The sequence below is a fragment of the Acinonyx jubatus genome, chromosome A3, assembly GCF_027475565.1.
Source record: "Acinonyx jubatus isolate Ajub_Pintada_27869175 chromosome A3, VMU_Ajub_asm_v1.0, whole genome shotgun sequence".
NCBI lineage: Eukaryota > Metazoa > Chordata > Mammalia > Carnivora > Felidae > Acinonyx > Acinonyx jubatus.
In genome coordinates, this window is record NC_069388.1 from 22,075,107 (window position 1) to 22,100,671 (window position 25,565).

At 53.0% G+C, this 25,565-nt stretch overlaps 1 protein-coding gene across 3 annotated transcripts in view; it reads left to right on the forward strand.

Moving 5' to 3' along the window:
• Positions 1-25,565, forward strand: part of SOGA1 (suppressor of glucose, autophagy associated 1) — a 74,252-nt gene that overhangs the window by 5,621 nt on the left and 43,066 nt on the right. For all 3 annotated transcript variants that reach the window (XM_053199994.1, XM_027070040.2, XM_027070038.2), the window contains exons 2-3: positions 16,760-16,984; positions 23,039-23,197. In XM_053199994.1, coding sequence (XP_053055969.1) covers positions 16,787-16,984; positions 23,039-23,197 — 357 coding nt within the window. In that variant the 5' untranslated portion in view covers positions 16,760-16,786. The remainder of the gene's footprint in view (positions 1-16,759; positions 16,985-23,038; positions 23,198-25,565) is intronic.

The following is a 25,565-nucleotide window of genomic DNA, read 5'->3' on the forward strand; positions in this document are numbered from 1 at the left end:
TGCAGGCTTCATGCGCAGACCTCAGGCTACTATTGGATCCGGGTCTGTGGCTTCCTGGCTGTGTGAACTCGGGCAAGTTACTTACTATCTCCAGACCTCGGTTTCCTCATTGTAAAAAGGTATATCCCACATCTTCCAACCGTAAGGGTTAAAGGAGATAATGTTTGCAAACACCTCTGTAGTGTCTGCCTCAGATGAGGGCAGTTGTGATCACTGCTGTTTCCCAGTGGTGTGTGACACGTTTCCAGAGGCACCCATCATGTTCTCAGTGGGGCTGGGGGCCTTCAGGGAGGCCAAGGCCTGGAGGGTGACATGCAGTCAGCTGAATAGGACCTAGATAAGAACATTCCCGGCTGAAGGAAGTGGGAAAAAGTGTGTTGACTTCGAGGGATAGTGCAGAGACTGGAGAGAGGGAGGAGGTTGGGCGGCGAGGTGAGCAGGGCCAGACTGTGCAGTTCTTGCCGTGTGCACTCTGGGTTGGTCCCTCTAGAGCTTTGTTTGATCCAGCTGCCAATCTCACAGAGGCGAGATGAAAATCTAGAGACTGGGCATGTGGGCCATTAAGTGTAGTGGCTGTCATGGGAGGTGTTTTGTTCATTCTACAGATGGGTTAACTGTGGCCAGAGAGAGGAAGGCACTTGCTCTGGGTCCCTGAGCCGGTTCTCCAGACAGCCAGGGCTTGGAGTAAGAGTGTATTATGCTCTGTTTTTTGTTTGTTTGTTTGTTTGTTTGTTTTTAAAGTATATTTGTTTTGAGAGAGAACCAGCAGGGGAGGGGGAGGGGGTGGTCAGAGGATCTCAGGCAGGCTCTGCGCTGGCACCAGAGGGCCTAACACGGGTCTCAGACTCACGGACTGTAAGATCATGACCTGAGCCAAAGTTGGACGCTTAACCAACTGAGCCACCCAGGTGCCCCAAGAGTGTATTGCACTCTTGACGTGTTTCCTGCCCCTCTGGGCCTCTTTGCTTCCAAGATGCACAAACTGAGTTACCAGGAGAGGACTTTAGATCCCCAGTGTGTCCCCCTGCAGATTACATGCTACCTGGGTTGAGTCCCAAGTCTGGTGGGGCCCTGCTTGGGTTCATCTCCCAGTGGTGGGGGCCCTGGGACCTGTCTACCACAGAAGGAAGGCCTCACTGGTGGTGGCCGATCTCCTGTTGCTAGAGGCCTGCCCTGGGGCCCAAGCCGGGAAAGTGTAAATGGGGCAGCTGCCTCTCGATCAGATGATAGGGGCTGCTACGGAGAAGAGAGTGAGCTTGCTGTCACTTGAGTTTTTCAAACAAAGGCTGGGTGACCTTGCATGTTTGGATGAAGATGTAGGGTTTGTGGAAAGCAGCTTGTAAACTGTACAAAACGTTGGTGGTTGTGATTAGAAGGAAGATTCAGGGAGGGATTTATGGGGTGACTGCAGCTGAGCTGCCTGACCTCAGGATCCATTCCAGCCAAGGAAGTCTGAAGATTACTAACTTTCAAGGTTCCAGGATTCTAAGATGCAGCTTTAGTTGCAGAGCAGACACAATGACTGCATTTGACCTTCAAAACCCTGGTAGTCTGAGGTCTTCCTCCCCATCACCGCTACCTGTTGTCCATGTACCATGTGGTGAGGACATGCTGAGAACCATCTGAGTGTAGATGGAAGAATCTGAGAGTTGAGGCTCAAAGACCTGGCTTTCAGATCTGACTCTGCCATTTACTGTGTGGCTTTGAGCAAGTCGCTTGGCCTCTCTGAGCTCCTTTTTTCCATCTATATAATGAAGATGATGGAACCTACCCAGGCAGCTTCATAGGATTGTTTTCAGGAACCAGGGAGGTATGAATAGACAAGAAAACGTTTTACAAGCAGTGAAATCCCACATCTCTTGGGGGAACTGTCGTCTTTGTTAGCCAATGAGCAGACAGGACGTCCGTGTCTTTATTCTTGGGGGAGCTGGGAGAAGCCAGGAAGGTGGGTCCCCGTAGCATTAGGATGCGAATAAATCAGGAGCTGCCTCCAGGGGGACAGGAAGGTGTGATCACATTCCATGCTGCCCTGCTCCCTCCTTGGAGGGTCTAGGTGTGAGTGAAGTACAGCCAATCTAGATGTCAGCCCAGGAGAGGAAGCATCCGTCCTCCACCTCTAGTTCTCATTGTACATTCGGATAAATGGAGGCCCCAGGTCACAGCCAGGATTCCAAACCTGGTTGGACTAACTCTAGGTCCTGTTCTTTCTATAGCATGACTGGAGCATTGAGCTTTTAGTTGCTAACGGTGTGTCTAGTCTGGGACACAGGTTGGTTAGAGGGATCCTGTTGTGTGCCAGCCTCTAAGCTAAGACTTGTTGGGAACAAGTAGAGGTAACATAGGCTGGGGTGGGGGCCTGGGCCTGCAGGCAGGCGGCAAGGGACATGTACATGCATGCACGTATGGGAATATGTGCCTTACACCTGTGCAGCGTGTGATTGGGACAAGGGGGATGTGAGGTACTGGAGGAAACGATGGGGGTTTGGATCCAGCCTTAAGGGTTAGTTAATGGTTAGGCTAGAACCCAGGGAGCTGGACTATTAGAAACGTTCGGGGGACCCCCCAGACCACTGATCCCTGGACTTCTGTGGCTCTTGCCTCATGAATGCTATCCCCTGTTGATCGCTTCCAGTGCGCTAGGCTCTGGGTTAAGTAAGCCCTTACTCCTCACAGCAACCCTGTGTTGAGGGTTCTGACGTCAGATCCATTTGGCAGATAAGGAAACCAAGAGGCTATGTAAATGTGCCCACGATTGCGCCGTGGCTGTACTTAGGAACCTCACTAGAGAACCCTAAGGAGCTCCCCTTGTCCCATTGCTCTTCCACCCTCTCCCATGCAGGAGGTGGCTTGTGCCTCTGAGTTTCACAGAGCAGAGTTCTTGCCTGGATTTGTCAGTTACAAGCTGTGTGATGTTGGGTGAGATACTCAGCCTTTCTGAGCCTCTGTTTCTTCTTCTGTAAATCGGGGGATAAGCATGCCTGCCTCAGGGTCATGGGGAGCCTTTCGAGTGTGGTGCGCAGTAAATGTTAGTGCCTGTCTCTGTTGTCCCTTTTCCTTACCTGCTTCTCCAGGCATTCATTCATTCATTCATTCATTCATTCATTCAACTCATATGTTCTGAGAGCTGCCTGGCTACCAGGCCAAGTGCCAGATGTTTTCTCAGCTCTTCTTAGCTTCCAGAATCTGTCGCTGGGTTCGGGAGGGGGGTTGGTCATTATGGTCAGCAAAGCTCCCGCCTGGTCCCTGCCCTAAGTCCCAGCCCCCCAAGTGGCAGCTGAGAGGGGGTCTGGAAGAATCTTCTCTGAGGCCTGGGTCTTTAAGAATCCTCAGCGGTTTGCCTGTCCTTAGGGGGAGGCGGGCAGCTCCAGCGAGATGGAAAATGAGATGGAAAATATGAGGCTGGCTGCTGCGGAGGCCTGGGGGGACCACGGAGCTCCCAGGGCTCCCAGCATTCCTCACACAGGGGCTGGGCCTGTGTCCCTGGGCACACTCTGTCGAGCACACACAAGCACACGTACGCACAGCGCATGCTCAGAGATCCACAGCCACTCATACGCGTGTCACATATACATCCAGTGATACACACATAGGTTGTATGCTTCCAGAAGCACACCTCATGACGTGTCAGAGAGGACACACTCTCAGGAGGACACAAACCTATGCAGATACAAAATCTGTCTCCTCATACACACACAATACCAGACGCGACAAACTCACAACATCTAGAAGACCCCTGGCTCAGAAACACCCACTTACACACACACACATCTTACCTACCCAGACATGCTTGGCTGTGTCCCAGATGGACACACAGCTTTGAGACACCCTCAGACGTATCGGAAGTACACATACATATGCAGGCGCACACACAAACCCACGCAGACTCATTACACACAGGCGCCAGCATCCACGCAAATCCAGAGATCCACTCCTGCCAGGCGGGCACAGACAAGCTCATCACCCAGATGCTCACCCTGTCTCTTCCACAAAGAGAAGGTGGAGGCCCTTGCACACTTACCTTTATCTGGGGCTCAGACGCACACCCAGGAGACACACAGACACAAGACACATAGCCACGTACACATAAGCAGGGACACAAGCAGAGCGCACTCAAATGTCAAATGTCAGGCCTGTAGCATTTGCCCTTGGGAACCAGAGACTCACAAAACAGGATCCCAGACACACACACACACGTGCCCGCGTGAGCGCGCACACACGCACACACACACAGGCTGTGACAGTTCACCCACACAGAAATACAGGAAATCCTGGTCCCTGTCCTCTGGAGCTGATGTGTACAAACGACTATGTTCAGCTACTCCACAAGGTTCCTTCCACAGGGCTGCTGGGAATGGTGAGGAGTGTGGCAGGGGCTTGATTTGTAACGGCCTGGGTCTGGCAGGTCACTACGTCAGGAGAAGCTGCACCAAAGGCGCTCGGGCGCCTGATGCCCAGCACTTGGGCCTGGGCCCAGTGGGCTGAGAGAAATGGAGCAATTGTCAGGCCTGCCCACAGGAGAAACACTGCCCAGGGGCAACTCCCTTCTAATCTCCTTGGAATTTCCGGCTTGCCCTCATCTCCCTCCTCCTCCCCTTCCCCCTTTGCTGGGGGCTGTGGAAGGCCGTGCCACTCCCATCTTTGAAGGGTGCCCATTTCTGCCTGGGAAACAATGAAGGAGGCCAGGATGAAGGAGGTTGGAGGAGATGTGGACGCTCAGAAGAGGGTCCTGGAAGACTTCCTGGAGGAGGGGGCATTAGAGCTGAGGAGTTAGCCTTGAGTGACTGCCTCTGGGTCCAGCTGCTGGGATGGTGCCTGGCACCTCGTAGGGACTCAATAAATATTTGTTGTGTGATTGAATGAAAGGTAGTGATCAAGGTCTGTAGGTGGTCTGTGGGCTTAAAACAGAAGAGCTGGAGGGAATGGTGGGTGTGAGCAGGGGTCAGGGAGAGGCTGGGAAGGAGAGTTGGGCTTGCTCGGGAAGGGCCTCGAATGCCAAGCTGAGCTGAGGTGCTGTGAACACTTTGCTGGGAGGGAGCCATACCGCAAGGCTAGTAGCTGCCCCCTTAGAGTGTGCCTCTCGCCCTAGACGCAGGAGTCCAGAGTGGGAGGAAAGGAAGGCTCTGTGGTCTCATTGACAAATTCCATGTTTGGGGTCAAGTCTAGGGCCAAACCTTGCTTTGTCCTCCCTATGCATGGTCTCCATGTGAAAATCCCCTCATCAGGCCTCAGCCTTCTTGTCCGTAAAATGGGAATCGAATCCCTTTTTGCAGGGCACTTAGGAGGATTAGTGTTCAGGTACATGGTGCATCTAGTACCATCCTGAGCACAGAGGAAGAGAAGGAGCCCTACATCCTATGTGGCCTCCAGGGGAGAGGAAATTCCCCAGGGGAGGGGCTTGGCTAAGTTCCAAGCAGGGGCCTGACCAGCAGCCAAGGTTATTGCTAAGGTCATTCCCCTCATAGCACATACACATGACCTCATCTGTGGTCATACTCTCTGCCCTCCGGTGCCAGAAGGAACTTGGGGCTGGGGTGGGGAAAGAGCCAGAGACTCCAGGGTATTCTGGGACAGGCTGACCGTGGCCTTCACTGGAGGCCCGCAGGTCAGTACCGTGTCTGCATTCTGAGCAGATAGGGCTAGCTTCCCTGAGGAATGGCAGGGAGTCAGAGAAGGTGGGAGCAGCAAGCCAGCCCTTCCCTTCTCTGGGGTCCAAGGTGGTTGAGAGCACTGTGATCTAGTGCTGCGCCGAGGTAGGCTTGAATCCTGGCTCTGCCTTTTCCTCTATCAGCTTCCCCTTTACGAGGCTCAGTCTCCTCACCTGAAAATTGGGGATGCTGGCAGTACTCACCCTACAGGGTTGTGGTGAGCACCGAGTAAGGGAAAGCATGTGTGTAAGGAGTAGTGGGGGCCTGGCTCATTGTAAGGACTCGGCAGCTATCCGCCCTCACCGCTTACTGGCAGACTGGCGTCTGTAAGCCCTGGGTCCTTGAGGCAGAGGTTGCGTCTGGCTCTGGGTGTGAGTCTCGGCCTGGAGCAGGGGTCTGGGAGGTGTGCGTGGAGCTGAACTGCATCGTGGAGATCCCCCAAACACTTCTGTCCCTTGCGTTCCCCCTTTCCCTCCCATCCCATGTTGGTCTTCTCTAGACGGCCAGTGCTGCAGACTCTGTAACCTGGGGATACTCCTTTGCCGGTGGAGGATGCCTTTGGGGTCCCGCATTCTAAGATCAAGGTGAATAATCTCCTGTTGCCTGGGCCACAAAGAAGCACAGGCTCCAGTGGAAAAATAGTTTGGGGTCCCACAACTAGGCTGGCTCAGCTAAACATTTTTCTGCTAGTTTGCCCCAGATCTGCTCGGGATCTTCTGGGTCAGCTGCATCAGCCTCTCCCCTCCTTGGCCTTGGCCAAGTGCCTGGGCAGCCTGTGTGGTTCTGCCTCCCTCAGCCTCAGCTCACCTCGCTCCACCCAAGCTCCCTTGTGTTCCTCACACCCAGGTCTCAGTCCCTGTGCTCTTCCCACCTGGGGGGCCTTTGTGCTTACGGTTCCCTCCCCTTTCTGTTCGTTTCCACCTTCCTGTGCTCAGCTCCAGGCCAGGCCCCCGAGTTAGACATCCAGGAGCTTTCTATAGGCTCCTTGGGGACATTTACCTCCACAGTAATTAGATTATTAACTGGGTAATTACAAGTTGCCCATCGGCCCCTCCCCCATGTGTTCTGCATGTAGGCAGGGACCTTGCCAGGGTGGGACCTAGCCCCTTCCTTTCACACAGGTGTAAATTGAGCTCAGAGAGGGTAAAGGGCTTGGCAAAGGTCACACAGCCTGGAAATGGCAAGAGGCAGAAGGATGGGAGGTCTGGTGGTGCTCGTTCCAGGGTGCCAGGCAGGGCGATGGCCCAAACAAAAGCTTGGAGGCGGGAAATGGCTGGGGTGTGCAGAAGCTTCAGGTTGTGTGGCTTGGAGTCAGTCTTCCTCTCTCCAGCCTCACTTTCCCTCCCTAAGAATCTCTGAGCCCTGTTCTGTCCCTGCTCTGAGATTTGGCTGCAGCCCAGAGGCCGTTTGGAAGATGTTTTAAACACATCCAGATCCAAATGCTGCCTTCCTTCCTGTTCACACAGAAAGGACAAGAGGGACATCGTCAGGCGCTCCCACTGTGAGCGCCTCCCCCCACCCCCCAAAAGGCGGATGTCTCCCTATTCTGTTGGGTGAGGCCTGGAATGGGCCAGTGACAAGCCAGGCCTGGCCTTGGTGGGAGATGGTCTCCAGGTATATTCTCACCCCAAACACACACATACACACACATATGCACACACCCCTCCCCTCCAGAGGGGGTGTCTGTGGTTTCAAGCAGAGAGCTGTGTCAGATTTGGGAGGCACGCTCCTGACTGGCTGTGGAGCCTTTATCTTCTTGAGCCTCTGTTTGCTTATTGGCAAAATGGGCATAAAGTAATAGCACGTGCCGCAAAAGGACTGTTAGCATGAGATAATGGAAATTCAGGCAGAGCTCAGCCAGGTGTTTGGCACACAGTAAGATCCTGTAAGTATTAGCTATTATTGTCACTGTTGTCCCATTATAGAGACTGGTCTAGTTTACAGGAGCTCAAACTGAACTTGAATCCTGGCTCAGCCACTTTAGTGTGGGACCTTAGAGAACACTGTTGACCTATTTGACCTTGGTTCCTCACCAGGCAGTTGGGGGGGGCTGGGGATACAGCGAGACGTGGCACAGAGGGAGCGCTCTTGTCTATTTTTATTTACTGGTGTTGGAGGGGCAAGTCCAAGATCGCTGTCTTCCTTCATGACCCAATGGGTCACTGGGACCAGGCAGCCTCTGTGCCAGCTGGAGCAGGGACATTGGTGTGGCATGGCCGTACCTGGCTGGGCGTCCTGGCCCTCCTCTAGGACTTTTGACCCTGACTATCCCCAAACTGGAGCCCAGCTTAGGCTAAGCTGGGTTGAGCTCTGGGCTAGGAGGCAGGCATGCAGAGTCCCTCTCTGCTTGACTCTGGACGCTCTGGGGCGGGGGGTGGGAGCGTGCTCATTCCTCTCCAGGCCTCAGTGTCCCTGTCTGTCCCCCGCCCCCCACCTTGCTGTTCCCAGAATCTTTGCTTTTGAGTGGGGAGGGAAGTGGCGTTTTGCAGAGCCTTCTGCGTTCCTTGGGGTCCAACTGCAATGATCTCATCTGGAGCCTTGACAGACCTGGGGGACCGACAGAAGGGATAGCAGATGGCGGCCCTAGCCTCTCGGGGGGCTGGCGTGCTGCCCCTGTGGCCACTGTTGGCCCACCCTGCAGGTCAGCCCTTCTGGACCGGGGTGAGTGCCCCAGACCAGAGCCAGGCTGGCAGATGGGCAGGGAGACTGGGCTTTAGCCCAAGGGAGGGACCGTGGTGGCCGGGGCGGTGTGGGAGAAGGCTGGCCAGGCAGAGGCTGCTGTTCCTCCATGGAATGGTTGCTTCCCTACAGAGGGAGAGTTCTGGGTGCTTTAGCTCGGCTCTGTCATTCTTCCTGGGTCTGCCTGCCCATCGGCCTGTCAGGTCCCTGGAACCAGAGGAGGAGATGACATATTTGAGAATGTAACTTGGGAGTTGGTAGGAGGGAATTTGAGGCCCGCTACCAGGATCCCAAGCCCCCGTGGGCATTAGGTTCACAGAGTCACAGAATTAGACTTAAACATAGCACCACTGACTAGAAGCGGTTTTCTGCAGGGCAGGGGAACAGGATGGTAATCTTCCCCTCTTAGGACCCCTTTGTTAATCCGGCGGCTCTTTATTGAGCTGTTCCTTAGTGTGCCAGGCACGGCGCCAGGTCCTGCCCTCCTGAAGCTCACATCTTAGTGGCAGAGACTGACATTCCATAAGCAAACAGATCAATAAGGAAAATAATTCGCATCACAGATAAGCCTGTGACACATTCCGTGAGAGAACGTGGACATCATGGGCTTGGAGGGGTCTTGGAAGGCTTCTCTGAGGAGGTGGCATTTACGTGGAGGCTTTAAGCAGGAGGGGAGCCCGTAGTGCAGAGACGCAGGGAGGGAAGTCCAGGCAGAGGGACCCACTGGGGCAGAGGCTTCGTGGTGGGACAGGCGAGGTGATTTCTGGGAGAAGAGCCGATGTGGCTTTTGTCTTTTGTCTTGCTCTTGGATCAGGTGATTTACATACAGTAAAGTGAGTTTTGGCAGAAGCGTACAGCTCTGTAACCCATCACAGTCCAGACATGGACCCAAAAAACTCCTGGGCTCCTTTCTAGTCCATTCCTCCTCCCCCAGCCTCCCACAAGCACTGATCTGTTTTCTGTCTCTGCGGTCTTGCTTTTTCCAGAATGTCATGTAAAGGGAATCCTGCAGTGGCCTGCTGAGCCTGGCTTCCTACACCTGACATAACGGGTTTGAGCTTCATCCACGTTGTTGCGGGTCTCAGCAGTTTATTCCTTTTTGTTGCTGAGTAGTATTCCGTCACATGTGTGCCACCGTTTATCCATTCAGCCGAGGGACATGTGGGTTGTTTCCAGATTTTGGTGATCATTGGAGAGTTTTAAACAGGAGAGTGACATGGTTGCAACGAAACAAAACTCTCCATGTACTAAGTGGAGAACAAATTAATGGGGAGAAAACTGGCCATCCTCAGGGTTAAAGTCAATGATCTGGTGGTGAATCTGGCTCTCTATACATACTCAGTAATTGCTCATTACACAAAAGGCTGTGCCTTGGGGCAGCCAGGGAGGCTTCTTGGTGGAGGTGGCATTTGAGGTGGAGGGGGAGGCAGAGGTGGGAGACATACAGAATGGAAGGAGGCCCAGGCAGTACAGGGTCCCTTCGGGAGCTGGTTGTGCTGAGACACTGGCTCCCTGCGCCTGACTCAGCCTTGGTATTCCAAGGAGGTCTGTAGGACTCACATCAGAGTACCCTGGGGCTGCTGGGTGAACCCGAGCCCTGTGGGGGCTGACACTCGTGGGTGGGAGGTAGCTGGGGACCTCTGCTGTGGTATAGTTTCTTCCTTGGTGGCTGGTAAGAAGTGATCTCCTCCTGCCTTCAGGAAGCTTCTAACCCCCTGCTTCCATCCCTGTTCCCTCAGGGCTGGCTGGCAGCTGTTGCTGGGTTCACATCACTCATTGCCACTTCCTGTGTTTCTGCAGAGGGGCCTCGAATTTGGTCACTTTCGTCTCCAGCCCTTCAGGTCAAGAGACTACTCACCATCTACTCCTACTGACCAGTTTTATCAGATGGATCGTCTAGAGTCACTTACAAGTGTTCCAGTGGGCCCCAAACCTAAACTTCCCCCTCTTGTCCTCATTGTACAAAGATTTATCGTCGTATATTTGTGTAGGTTTCTTGTAGAAAACATTCTGTCCTGCAACATTTATTTATTTATTTTAAAGGATTTTTTTTTTAACGTTTATTTATTTTGAGAGAGAGCGCACAAGTGGAGGAGGGGCAGAGAGGGGGACGGAGGATCTGAAGCAGGCTTTGCGCTGACAGCAATGAGCCCAATGCAGGGCTTGAACTTACAAACTGTGAGATCGTGACCTGAGCAGAAGTTGGATGCTCAACCGAATGAGCCACCCAGGTGTCCCTCTTTCCTGCAACATTTCAAATGTGGCTTGAGGGGCACCTGGGTGGCTCAGTTGGCTGAGCATCTGACTTCAGCACAGGTCATGATTTCGCGTTTCATGAGTTTGACCCCTCATTGGGACAGTCTGCAGCCAGCCCAGAGCCCGCTTCAGATGCTCTGTTCCCCTGTCTCTCTGCACCCCTCCCCGCTTGCATGTGCTCTCTCTTTCTCAAAAATAAATAAACATTAAAAAATAAAATAAAATAAATGTGGCTTGAAGGCCGAGCTCTGCTTCTCTAGCTTTATGCCCTGGTGGAGAAGAGAGGGGGTCTGGGGGACCAAGTCAGACCCCACAGATGAGGCACCTCTGGAAGGAACACAGGCTATGTATTATTTTGTGCCACAGATGCCTTTAAGCTCTTTGCTGAGAATAATTCTCAGAATAATGTTTTTAAGTGTTTAAAACACAAATGAAACCAAATATATTACAATTATCAAAAGATACTTCTAAGTTATAATATAGTAAATATGTGTTTATTAACTCATCAGATCTGCTGACCGGTCTATTAACCAGTGTAGTCAGTGCAGTTTCAAAGTACTGATGAGTGTAAACACTATTTTGACACTTCTGCAATTGTTATGTGATATGAAAATATCTGTGATTTCTTTTGGTGGCAAACGTATGAGTACTGCTCATACAACTATGGCTTGTCCAGAATAGAAGGAAATGTTAATTTTTAGTTCGAGGCTGGTGGAAGTAGAGATATGCTATTTTTTCCCCCTTCCCATCCAAGTCGATGAGTTCCCTGAATTCTGGTACAGACAAAAGAATCTGAGGTCTGCAATCTGCAATCTGAGTCCTGCTTGGAGGTCTCTCGGTGTGAGTTTGGGCACAGCCCACCTTCCCTGTGCTTCTCTGCAGTTTTCCGTCTCTAGAACAGAGGTGCTGGTTCCTGTCCTGCCTGTCCATGGGGTTTCTGTGAGGACCCATGAGATGATTCAGACGGAATGTCTTTGTAAACTGTGAAACCCCGTGCTGCCATGCAAGGTCTCGCTATTATTAGCAGTAGTGTGAGCTCATGTTTGGTCCTCTGGCCCAAAAGGGACCAAGAGACTCTTCCTGGCCAACTCCTCCAGGATTCCTGGGAACTAATCCATTTCAGGGAGCGGGTCTGCCTCTGAGAGGCTGCTTCCTGCAGGCTGACCTCATGGATCATCTGGAGGGTGTGTAGGGGGATGGACAGAGATGCACTTTGTGGGCAGGGAGTGAGTGACTAAGCAGGAGTTCCCTGGGTAGAGAGACCCTGCCCAGGCTCTCCCCGACTCTTTGCAGCTGACTTGGGGCTGGGATCAGGAGAGCTTGCCCACCCTGGTCTGTGGAGAGAGACTGGGCAGGGCAGAAGCATACTCATCCTTCTAGTCAGACATCTACCGGTAGACAATGATGTGTGCCTGTCCTGGGCTGTGCTGGGGACCAGACACGGGTGGGACCTGGCACCTGCCCTCCCCCCAGCTCTTGGGGAAGATAGAGTTGAAAGCAGGCAAATGCAACCTGAAGTTGTTAGCACAGAGAAGAATGGAGTTCAGGGTGTGTGGTTTGGCCGGGGGTGGGGGGGCGGGGAGTGGGGGGTGGTGATGGAGAAGGAGAGAATGTTCTGGAAGGATGACATAAATTAGGAGTTAGCCTGGCAAAGGCCATTCCAGCAGAGGGACTAGCCCAAGCAAACCTTGAGGTAGAACATGGGTAAGGTCCTGTTTCCAGCTCCACCATTCCCTTGCTTGAGCAGCTCTAGGAAATTTCTGAGCCTCAGTTTCTCATCTGCAAAAAGGGAACATCTTCAATACCAACCTCACAGGGCTGGGAGGAGGATCACATTATTGCACATGTAGGCATTGCCTGGTCATTCATGAGCTTCCCCATTGATGGTAGCTTTCTTTCTTTTTCTTTCTTTCTTTTTTTTTTAAGATTTTATTTTTAAGTAATCTCTATCCCCAACATGAAGCTCGAACGTACAACGTTGCGATCAAGTCGTATGTTCTACTGACTGAGCCAGCCATGTGCCCCGAGATGGTAGCTATTTTCTAGTCCTGGCATAGCGGGACGTCGGGGGTGGAGGATGCAGGGGTGGGGGGCAAGACAGGAATAGGGAGGAGACCAGGGGCAGCTCCGGTTCCAGGTTAAGGGGCTTGGACCTAATGCAGAGAAGCCAGTGGGAAATAGTGGAGGAGACAGAAAGTGACCAGCTTTTTTTCCAAGTTATCTCCAATAAACAGGAATTTCCACTGTAGTTAGAGCAAAATAAACATTTTCTATAAAGACTACTCTGGCAGTAGGCAGGGTACCCCGTTCCTATTCTCTATTCCTGTCCTACCCCACCCCCTTTCCCAGTCCTAAATAATCAGGCTGAGCTTCAAGGGGAAGAGAAGTCAGCTTGAAGGAGTGGCCCCAGGGGATGGATGGCATTGACCTGGCAGGCCATGCCAGGTCTGAGCACCTTTCCCGGCTTCTTTAGGCTGGCCTTTCTGACTGTGGGGTAGAGAATCAGGGCCCCAGTTTCTGAGGTGGGCACTGCTGGCCTTTTCCTATCTGCAGGGGAGGATGAGGTTTGGGGTTCCCCCACCATTGTTGCGGGGGGGTTCTCCAACAGTCTTGCTGGGGTTTGATCCCTTCCTCCTGCTTCCACATGGATGGGGGTCTGGGAGGGAGGAGAGGAGCAGGAAGGCCCCTGAACTGTCTGTGAGAGAGTTGGGAAGGCTGAGCTCCCCTCCCTAGCCCCCAGCTCTGTCAGTTGGTTCAGACTGTCATTGCAGGGCTTTGTAGGGCCAGAGGCTGGGACTGTTGGACTGAGCAGCCCTGGAGGATTCGGTAGCTCAGTGGGGTCTAAGAACTTCTGGAGTGAAGCAAGGTCCTGCCCTCCCAGCTCCCCTCCCTATGGCCTAGCAGGCCCTTTCCCTGGCCCCACCTCAGGCCCAAAAGCTCAGCCCCTGCCCAAGTCCTGCATTCACCAGCTTCTGCTGCCTGCATCCCAGCAGACCCGGCCCGTGCGGGCCACAAGCCGGCCTTTGTGGACCCGCTCTCTTCCACGGGCCGTGCCAGGAGGGGCTGACCCGCATTCTGCCTGCAGCTGGGACGAGCCCCCGAGCGCCTGGGCCCCCCTTAGCCCCGTGGAGAGATGGAGCTGGCATGAACGCAACATCCTGCGTTTCCAGAAACTGACTGTGGTGAAGGGCAGGCCCTGGAGAGACAGCTGCTCATGTGAGAAATCATTCATTCACTCATGTTTTCAATAGATGCTTATTGAGTCCCTGCTCTGTGTCAGGCCCTGGTCTTGTGGTGCTGCCACAGATGGCTCTGGCCCTTTTAGGAAAAAGACTGGAAGGAAACCCCCTGCATTAGAGTCACTTGGTGAGCCCACCCCCAAATTTCTGATTCATTAGGTCTCCGTTGAGGTTTGAGAATTTCTGACAAGTTCCCCAGTGATGGTTATATGCTGCTGGTCCGGGGACCACACCTTGAGAGCCACTGTGACTTAGGACCAGGTGGAGGAATTATGAGTGATGTACAGTTTTTGTATTTTCAAAACTGTCTCTAGGATCACTGTTTACTTTTATAAATAGAAAAATCGGTTATTTAAAAGTTAAAAAAAATAAACGGTCCCCCAAATGACTCTAGCGCCCTGGATGTAGTCCTGTGTTGAGGGATGTCACCTCCTATGACTTAAACGCCCTACATCTGTTTATGTAGCCCAACATTAATGAGCTTGTATGTTCCCTGCACTTCTCCTTGGTTGATCCTGAGCTTCAGGTCCGCTCAAACCTCCATATCCTCCCGATCACCAGGCCCTGTCAGTGTGACTGCAGTGAGAAGAAGTGAGATGCTAGCAAATAGCATGGTGGGGGCTTGAACACAGGCTCATCTGGAGGCTGGTTTAGCTTGGATTTAGCTGACTGACCTGCACTTCCTGAGTGCTGTTTCCCTTATGCTTCCTTAATCCACTGGCTGAAGTGGCGTGTGGACCCCTCACTTCCTCATTTCTTTTGACTGGTGTGATCATTGACCGTCCCACTTCCTCTTTTTCCACTTTTAGTTCTGTCCACTTGGCATGGTGGCGGTGAGTCTGTGTGTGTATTGGGATGGAGGTGGAGCTGGGGTCCTGGTGAGGTGACCGCTCCTACGGCTGGTGTAGGCAGAATCATCCACTTTGGGGGTTGCTGCTGAAGCCATCCCTGGGGCAGAGGCCTTGGCGGCAAGTGGGGATTAAGCCCTTTGGTTGATGGTGGGAAGAGGACAGTATCTTACGGAGTGGGGAGAAGCAGATACCTGTTCCCTCCGTCTTCCTCTCCTGAGTTCAGAACCATTTGAGAGATAGTCCACAGGAGTCTGGTGGATGAGCTTTCACACTAAGAACTGGCTTCTTCCTGACCCTGCTCCTGAATTAAACCAACCCACCCAGTCTCAGGGGGGCACGGGACAGCCCCAGGCCATGCCCTCGTAGGGAGCCACACATTTTCTGCGGGGAAAGAAAGGCTCAAGGGCTGGTGAGCACACTCTCCAGATTGTGTCCATCTCCAGGGCCCGAAGAGTTGTTTTTTTGCTTCTTGGACCCACTCCCCTGCCCCCATCAGTACCGTCCTTAGGTGCTTTTTCAGGGATGCCTTTGGCGGATCATTCCTCCCCCGTGACTCAGTTTCCCTTTTTAGTGTACAATCTTTTTTAATTCATTCAATCATCCTAAGAGTAGGTGTTATTTCCATTTGTGACTCAGTTTCCACATTTGTTATTAGACATAATAATAATCCATTTCTTCTGCTGGGTTCCCTCACTCATCCCCTTACACTCTAATGATTGTTTCATGTTACTATGTCATTTTTGGGGTTGTTTACCTAACCGGACATGCATTTACTCATTCAGTTAATATTTGTTGGGAGCCTGTGGGATGCTAGGCCCGTGCTGGGTGTGGGGGATATTGCAGTGAGCGAGGTAGACGTGGGGTATCCCCCCAGAGACTCACAGTATGTCTGGGAGACAAACTATTAAAGAATTGCAGATGTGCTCATGGTGACAAAGGGGAAGTGAGGGACATCTGGGAGCTGGTGACAGAGGTGGTCAGGAGCTGCCCCGGGGAAGTGAGGTCATCCCCCAACACCCTCCATTTAAAACCCAAACTGTGTTTGGCCCTTCAGGGCCCTAGATGGCCGACCCCTGTCTGTTTCCCCAGCCTCAGCTTATCCCTCCTCTAGCTACCCTGGCCACCTTGCTGTATTCTGACCCATTGAGCTCTATCCTGCCTCTGAGCCTTTGCACACTCTGGACCCTCTGCCTAGAGTCCTCTCTCCCTGGCTGTCTCTCTGCATGGCCGTTCCTTCTTCCTTCAGCTCAAATGTCTCTTCTTTGGAGATGGCTGCCCCGATCACGTCCTTGGACACAGCCTTTCCCCATTACTCTAGCATATTACCCAGGTGGGGGTTTTTTTGTTTCTTGCCATTTATTTGGATTTTTTGTATTTGTTGGTTTATCCTGTGTCTCCCCAGTGAGACTTGGGGCTCCATGCAGAAGATACAGAAGGGGGCACATTAGTCTTGGTCAGTACCGTCCCTTCCCACCCCCACGCTTGGCACGGGGGGCCTGGCACGTGGTTGGTGCCCACAAATGCTCGTTGAATGAGTCTGTCCTGCTTCCCCAGTGTGGTAGGCTCCTATTCTGCTACAGCAAATTACCACAAATTGAGTGGCTTACAACAATCCCAGATTATTATCTCACAGTTCTGGAGGTTAGAAGTCTGAAAATCAAGGCTTTGGCAGGGCTACCTTGGCAAGGCCACATGGCAGGGCTCTGGGCGAGGATCCATTCCCTTGTCCAGCTTCTAGAGGCAGCCTGTTCGAGGCCCTTCCTCCATCTTCAGAGCACGTCCCTCTAACCTCTGTTTCTGTTGTCATGTCACCTTCTCCCACTTTGATCCCCTTGCCTCCCTCCCTCTCATAAAGACTTTTATGATTTCATTGGTCCACCCACATATAATATAGGAAAATCTCGAAATCCTTAATCTCGTTTGCAGAGTCCCTTGAATTAGGGCATGGACATGTTTGGGGGGGCCATTATTCAGCCTACCACACCCAGGCCCCCAGGGCAGCTAGGAGAGCATTGGGTATGGCCTGCCTTCAGACACACAGGCCACTGCCACGAGCCCCGTGACCCGACCGCCTCTCCCCCCACTGCAGGATGAGATCGAGGAGCTGCGCGCAGAGATGCTGGAGATGCGGGATGTCTACATGGAGGAGGATGTGTACCAGTTGCAGGAGCTCCGGCAGCAGCTGGACCAGGCCAGCAAGACCTGCCGCATCCTGCAGTACCGGCTGCGCAAGGCTGAGCGCCGCAGCCTCCGTGCCGCTCAGACAGGCCAGGTGGATGGAGAGCTCATCCGCGGGCTGGAGCAGGACGTCAAGGTGAGCTCTGGGCCTCCCCCCACCCTCATAGGTACCCCTCTTGGAGTTGGGAGCACAAGCCCAAGTGGAGCCCAGGTCAGCCCACAGTTCACTCCTTGTGTGTGCTTGAGCAAGTTACACACTTCTCTGGGCCTCAGCTTGCTCATCTGCAAAGTGGGCATCCCTGGTGAACCGACAGGCCATTTCCCAGGAGTGTCCCAACGTGATATCATAAATATGAATCCTATTAACAGGAGCCATTCCCACACCTGGTCCTGGGCTTGGAGTTGTCCCTGCCCTGTCCCTGCACTGTCCCTGGAGGTTTCTTTTTTGTGCTAATGAGTAGCAAAGGCCTGGAGTTGGATAGGGCTTATTTAAACCTTGACTCCAATATGCCCTAATTTTGTGATTTTGAGCAAGTCACCTAAGTTTCAGTTTCCTCATCTGGAAAATGGGTATAACAGCAGCCCCTGCTTCACAGGGTTCTATGAGGGTTAGAAGAGATCATATAGGTAAAATGTCACTGTAAGCACTCAAAAATGTTAGCTATTATTATTCGCATTTTCTGGATGAGGAAAGTCAGTCTCAGAGAAAGGAAGCACCTGTTCAAGGTCACATTGACACTCTGTGTCATTGGTCCAGTGCAGGCTTATCAGCCTCCCGTGCCTGACTGCCCCACTCCCTGCCTCCCTGCCGTGTGAAGCAGGAGAGGATTGGGCTGGAGGCTGGCAAGAGGGGCCTCCAGAAGAGCAGTCCACCCTGTCTGTGTGTGTGGGCCCTGGTCTGGGGGCTGAGAACTTAGTGGGGACCCAGGCCCAGTCTCTTGCTCTCAGAACTCAGGGGAATGTAGCAGTTGGGGGTGGGGGCACCTGGTGCCGCCTAGGGGCCCAAGGGGCTCTTCCTGCAGGGGTGACTTCTGAACTGAGGCCTGTGGGAGAAGTGGGCTTGAACCAGGAGGGGAGAGGAGGAATGCTGGAGGGAGAGACCTCTGTCTGTAGTGGCCAGGGGAGATAAACAGTGAGTGCCAGCCAGCCAACCAGCGCAGGCAGGCTCCCATTGCAGACTGTCTTTGCACATGCACAGTGGGGTTATAGGTCTGTTGTGCAGATGTGGAAACTGAGCTCAGAAAGGTTGTCTCCCCGGCCAAAACTACCTGACAGGGCAGCCCCCGGGACAAAGGGTTGCACAAATATTCAAACTCCAGGCACTGGGTTGAGGGAGTGTGGGATGAGGAACAGCTGGGGAAGCTCAGATGAAGTAGATTTGGGCCTAGGTGATTGGGTATTTGGGGCCGGTACACCAGAGAGTCAGTCTTAGAGGGAGGGATGAGGGAGGGAGGAGGCCCTGACTGGGTGGCCAGTGCCTCCCTGGGAGGAGCCGAGAGCAGCTGGTGTGCGTGTGGGAGGGGGGATCTCTGAGCTCTGGGCTCGGGGAAGCCACCCCTTCTGTTGGGATTTGAACTAGCCAATCAGCATCCAACTTGCCCCCCTCCCCCACCTCTCCCCCTTCCTCCCTCTTCTCCCCGCCGCTGCAGCTGGAGCGCTGAGCTCATCCCTGCAGGCCTGGGCTGGATGCCTCTGGCCACCACACTCTGCCCCATGTGCTGGGGTTGTTCTCCGGCATTTGGGGGGTTCTCAGAATTGTGACTTCTTTGCTATCTCCTGGGAGGGCCTGATGGGCCCAAGTGGGGACCCTTCTCCCGCCCGCAACCCCAGAGCTGGGTATCTCTCCAGACTCTCTGGCTTCTGACTTGCTCTGTCAGCTCCTTGGCCCATGCCCCGACTGGCATGGGGCCACTTCTTGGGACCTCAGTTTCCCCTTCTGTTAAATATGGGGCTTAGAGCAGCCAAATCTATAGGGCTTTTGCAGTTCCAGTGGTTTTATCGAGCAGATAGGTTTTTGGTGAAAGCGCACCATGAATAAAACCTCAGGCCTTGGTATCCCCCTCCCCTGGGCTCTCTGTCTGTGGTCCTCCCAGCCTGCAGGACCCACTGAACCTCAGCTGGAACATGGCTCAGCATGTGGAGGGCAGCGTGGTAGTTGTTCAAAGACCTGCTCTACCACTTGCTTGGTGTGTAACCTTTGGAGAGCTCCTTCACATCTCTGAGCCTCAGTTTCCCCATGTGGAAAAGGAAGATAAAACTAATTTCCACCTATAGAAATTTTTGTGAGGATAAAATGAAATAGCTCAAGTAAAGAGAGTGCTGACCACAGACTCTGGTTCCGGGTGCTCCCCTAGCAGATGAGCAAATGTTGGTTGTGGTGTTATTGTTCAGGGGAAGAACTTATAAGGCACTGGGAGGTGAAGTGGCTGGGGACAAGGGCAGGGAAGGGAAGGCCAGAATCTCAGCCTGTGGATAAGAATCCCCGAGAGTCTGTTCACAATGCAGGGTCCCAGACCCCAGGCCCCATTCCCCCTCTCTGAGGATTCAGAGTGACAGGGACAGGAACACCCTGAAACCAGAGGCCCATGAGCTGAGAGGTCTGCCCATGAGCAGGGGGGCCTGTGGTCTGATGGCTGCTGGTTGCATTTGGCAGGAGCCAGGCCTCAGTGCTGTAAACAGTGACCTCATGGCTGAGCGCATTGTTTGCGCTTTGGGGATTTGCCCTGGTGTCCGGAAGCTGCAGCTGCTTCACCTCCCGTGGTATCTCAGCCCCCCTACCCTGGGAGTAGTTGGGAGGATCATAAGAGGATGAAATGAGACAAGCGGGGGGGGGGGGGGGGGGGCCCTGTGAGCATCTGACACGGTGAGCCCGCTGCTGGGCTTGTTGTTAATACTTTTAGTGCTGATATTAACATGTCTTCAAGCTTTGGGCCAAAAGCAGGTTCAGGTTGAGAGCAGGACTCTAGAGTTGACCCACCTGATTTCAAACCTTGGTTCTGTAGCTTTCTAGCTGTGTGACCTTGGGCAAGTGACCTGTCCTTTCCGAACCTCACAATGGGGATAATAAAGCCCTTCCCTGAAAGGCACATGGTGTCAGGAAGTGACAGCTGATTCTATAAATCACCTGTGAGAAGCAAGGGCGCCCAGGACCACTGAGGCTCAGAGACAGGAAAGGACAGGCTGAGGCAACCAGACTCCTGCCCTCCAGGCCACATGCATGCTCTTTGCTCCCATGGGCTTCCACGGGGGACCTAGGGTTCTGTGGGATCTGCAATTAAGGGCTCTTTTGTTCACGCTGGAATTCTGTAAGCTGCCTGGGGTTGGGCTTTCTTGACATTGCAACTCTTGGGGGCGGGGGCCAAATGGGGAAGGAGATCATGTGGCGAATGGAGCAGAAGGAGCCTGGGGACTCATGGAAGGGATGAAATCAATAGAGTCATTTATAAACCCAAGAGGATCTCGGAATCCACACGGATCATGTCTTCTTGGTGGGGAGTGTTGCCTCCCAGGTTGAGGCCATGGCAGGGATGGAGAGGAGCTGGCTCCAAGTGGGAGCATAAGTAGGAGAGAAGCCTCCAGCCGCTGAGCCCTCACACCAGTCAGCGACGCAGCCCTCCCTGGACAGTGGGTGGGGTGGGCGGTTGAGGGGAGCAGTAGGTGCAGCTCCCCATATTTCAGTCATCTGTTCCTTCATCTCCCTTTTCACTTTTTGGAAACTTGGGGGGTTTGTTTGTTCCCCAACAAGTGTTTATTTGGCACTAGCGTGTACCAGACCCCGCACTGCTGCTGGGACACAGAGATGTGAAGGAGCCCAGGCATGGTCTGGGGCCTTGATCTCTGTGCCCCACCACTCCTGCCCCTGGGGCCTAAGCAGCATGAATGAATGGATGAATGAATGAATGGAGTATTGATCAGGACAGGGGCTTTCTGGGTGACCTAATAGCCCCAAACCGGGGACCATAGCCAAGAGCCTGGGGTTGAACACCAGTAAAAACCCTGACACAAAACACAAGAGGGAGATTGTGGGGTACTGGGCCAAAAAATCCGATAAAATCAGTGCACAGAGGTGAAGCAGTGATCCTGACAATGCTTTAAAAATTATATTTCTTGATGTTCTAGCCACCAGCCCAAGGACTATGTCATTTATTCCGTACAGCAGCCTTTGGGAGTAGGCTGTATCAACCCCATTTACCAATGACCACGATGAGACTTCAAATGTATAAATAAACTGGCTGTGGGTCACACACACACAGAGTGCTGGAATCAGACTCGATCTAGTTTTCCCCTACCTGCAAAGTTCTTGTTCTGGTATTGAGGGGTTGCTCATCCCACTTTGCGGACAAGGAAAGTTTGGTGGCCCACGGAGGCTGGGGACCAGCTTCCGGCTGTCCCTGGGGATCTTCAGGGGCAGGGAGAGGCAGTGGGCACCAGAGGGAGGGGAAGGCAGTGCTGAGTTTCCTCTCTGGCCGTTGTTTTTCCTGGCCTGCCTCTCACGCTGCCAAAGGGTCCATGCCGAGCTGGGCCTGGGCCCAGGCAGAGGGCAGAGCCAGGGAGGGCCCTCTTCCCTTCCGGCACGGAGGAGGTGCCATAGTTGTTTCCGAGCCTGGCAGGCATGGGGCATTGGGCTGTCTGCCCTTCACATACCTCTTGCTGGCAAAGCCCTGGAACCGCTCTCAGAGCCCTGGCCATGCTGGCCTCTCAGGCAAATCCCAGGGGCTCCCCCCCAGCTCAGCTCACACTTGGTCTACATGACCCTGAGCCGAGTCACTTATGCTCTGAGCCTCAGACAGCAATGGAGTGAAGAGGAATGAATCTGGCACACAGTAGGTATTCAACGAAGGGCAGTGCCTGGACCACTTCAGAGTAGTTGTGATTTGCCAGCGCAAAAGGGACTTCCTCATCCCCAGAGGCTCCCTTTCCTGGCCTTTGACCCCCAGGGTGTCCTCCAGGAAATGGGGTGCTTTTGCTGCAGAGCCCTGTCACTAGGATTAGAATTTGCAGCTCTGTTAGCTCCCTTCTGTAGGGATGACTTGGACATATGCCCACCCTTTGTCATTTCCAGCACGTTCTGTAGCCCAGACAATTGGAAACCAGGGTCAGGGTCACAGTATGACCTCTGGCAGGTCATGTATGGCTTCACCACTCACCCAGCACTCACTGTGCTGGCCCAGGGCCGAGCTTCTTGTGCAATAGCTGATTCAGCCCTCCTGTTGGGGCCACGAGGTTGCTGCTATTATTGCACCCATTTTGTAGTTAAGGAGACTGAGGCACAGAGTAGAGAAATGATTTGGCCAGGATCATGTGCTGGTCACTGGCAGAGATGGGATTCAGATGGCTCTGGGGCCACCCATCTTGCTCTAGTTTCCACTTACGCTCACTTCCCTCCCTTTATTTAAAAAAAAAAATTTTTTTTAATGTTTATTTATTTTTGAGACAGAGACAGAGCATGAGTGGGGGAGGGGTAGAGAGAGGGAGGGAGACACAGAATCCAAAGCAGGCTCCAGACTCTGAGCTGTCCGCACAGAGCCCGATGCGGGGCTCGAACTCACAAACTGTGAGATCACGACCTGAGCCGAGGCCAGACGCTTAACCTACTGTGCCACCCTGGCATCCTCACTTCCCTCCCTTTAAAATGAGCTTCTGGCCAGGGCACCTGGGTGGCTCAATCAGTTAAGCATCTGACTTCGGCTCAGGTCGTGATCTCACAGTTTGTGAGTTCGAGCCCCGCATCGGGCTTTGTGCGGACAGCTCGGAGCCTGGAGCCTGGCTCAGATTCTCTGTCTCCATCTGTCTCCCTGCCTTTCCCCCACTCGCACTCTCTCTGTCTCTCAAAAATAAATAAATAAATGTTAAAAAATAAATACAAAAATAAAATGAGCTTCTGGCCCTGCCACAGGCTCTTGTGAGAATTCGAAGCACCGAATGCCTCAGGTAAATGAAAAGGCCTTGCTAAGAACAGGCAGGGCCTTTACAGCTTTCTGGGGACTGAACTGTGATATAGACATCAGGAACTCAGGGTGCCTGGGTTTGGGTTTTGCTCCTGCTGTTTCCTGGTTCCGTGACCCCTGTATCTTCTCTGTGCCCCAGTTTCCTCATCTGCTAAGTGGGGATGATGAGAGACCCTGTCTGCTGGGGGGTTGCTCTGCAGCCAAGGCCACGCGGTCCCTGCTCATCACCCACCCTTGTTCAGGTCTCTAAGGACATCTCTGTGCGGCTGCATAAGGAGCTTGAGACAGTGGAGAAGAAACGGGCGCGGCTGGAGGAGGAGAACGAGGAGCTTCGGCAGCGGCTCATCGAGACCGAGCTGGCCAAGCAGGTGCTGCAGACGGAGCTGGAACGGCCGAGAGAGGTGAGGGCTCGCCCATCCCAGCCAGGGCCAGGCCGGGGCAGGTGGGCGTGTGCCAGCCCCCTAGCCAGGGTCTCTGAACCTCTGCGTCTGCACACTCATGCACACTAAGGACACAATGGTGAATGAGAGACACCGGTTCCTGTCCTCAAGGAGCCCAGAGGCGAGGGACGCCCGGGTGGCTCAGTCTGTTAAGTGTCTGCTGATTTCAGCTCAGGTCGTGATCTCATGCTCGTGAGATTCAACCTTATGTCAGGCTTCATGCCGAATGTGGAGGCTGCTTGGGATTCTTTCTCCCTCTCTCTCTGCTCCTACTCTGCTCATGCTTTCTCTCTCAAAATAAATAAATAAACATTAAAAAAAAAAAAAAAGGAACCCACAGGCTAATGAAGGAGACAGTCATCCACCAAAGAACCGTGCAACTGTGGGAAGATGAACTGAAAAAGCATTCCACAATACCCACCGTGGGGCCTGGCCCTCTGCCTTGGTTTCCTTATCTACAAAACGAGACAATAATACCCTGAGTTGTTGTGAGGACTAGCTGGGATAACTTGTGTGGACATGATTTAGGGGCTGCCATTTGGTGTAAAGTTCGGTGCCGGGGGCTGGGCCTCTGGCCAGTGTCTCGACACAGATTTCAGGACATTACGCAGTTCCTGAATGTGGCCCCCAAGCACCAGCCTCTCCCTTTGCTCACGTGAGTCTTCCATTTGTGTGTACTTTCTGCCTTCTGCTATGTGTTGGGCATGCCGTGTGCTGGGTACCATGCTAGACACTTTTTCTGAACAATTTTCATCAAGGCCTAATGAGATTGTGATTATACCCATTTTATGGGTGAGGAAACAGCCCCTGAGAGAAGGAGGGATGTCCTCAAGGTTGCACGGGGCCCCGTGGGCTCTGCAGAATGCCTATGGAAAGCCATCAGCCTAGGTGACCGCTAGGGACTAGAGTCCTCCAGAATGCAGGGGTCTGTGCTCCAGATGGCCCGGTGAGGGGTGGGGAGGGCTTCTGACCACAGAGGCACAGCTGGGCCTCAGCTATCTGGTTGCTCACGAGGGTATCTTAGGATAGTACATTGTTCTGGAACACCCCTCACCTTCCCTGAGGGCAGACATGGGAGTGTTCCAGGACTGAGACATCACAGCCCTGAGGCCAGAACAGTCCATCAGCTGCCCTTCCTCCTGGGCATGTTGTGTGATGTGCCAGTGGCTTCTCAGTGTGGAGATGGGACATTGGCTGCTAAGGGCTGCTGCGGAGCCCTGTCCTGCTCCAGGGCTGGGTGGGAGGCCCCCTCCTTCGGGAAGTCTCCTGCCCCCCATGGCCTGGCCCCCGACACTGGGGACCATGTTCACACATGTTGTTGCTGCCACCCTTGATAGTGTGGAAAGGGGAGACAGTTTCAGAGAGTGCCTTGGAGCTCAGCGTGTTCCTGTTGTAAAGGAGAGGAAACTGAGGCTCAGAGAGGGACAGCTTGCCTGAGTTCACCCGCCCTTCCTTGGCAGAGATGTGGCTGAGACCCTGAAGCCGCATCCCCCTCTAAGTCTCAGTTTCTCCATCTGTGACATTGGGATGATAACGGTACCCAGCTAATGAGGTTGTTTATGACCATTAATAAGATTGGGTAACCGTAGAACACTGTGAAGAAGTTAAATAGAATAAAGTAGCGGGGCACCTGGGTGGCTCAGCCTGTTAAGCGTCCGACTTTGGCTCAGGTCACGATCTCACGGTTTGTGGGTTCGAGCCCCGCATCGGGCTCTGTGCTGACAGCGCAGAGCCTGGAGCCTACTTCGGATTCTACTACTGTCTCCTTCTCTGTCTGCCCCTCCCCCGCTTGTGCTTTTTCTCTCTCTCTTTCTCTCTCTCAAAAATAAATAAATAAATATTTAAAAAAGGAATAAAGTTGTAGTGCAATTCCCAAACAAATTAAATATGCAGTTATTATATGAACCCACAATTCCACTTTGGGATATATACCCAAAAGAATTAAAAGCAGGGACACAAACAGATACTTGTACCCCTGTGTTCCTAGCAGAGCATTATTTACAATAGAAGCAACCCTAATGTCCATCAATGTATGTACATAGAGTGGACTATTGGTAAAGCTTTTTAAAGGAAGGAAATTCTGACACATGCTCCACCCTGGATGAACCTTGAAGACCTGATGCGAAGTGAAATGAGCCAGCCACCAATGGACCAGTATTATGATTCCACTTATAGGACCTACTTAGGGTAGTCAAATTCATAGAGACAGAAAGCAGGATAGAGGTTACTGGGAGCTGGAGAGAGGAGGGAGTGAGGAATTGGTGTTCAGTGGGTACAGACTTTCAGTTTAGGATAATGAAAAAGTTCTAGAGATGAATAGCAGTTGCTT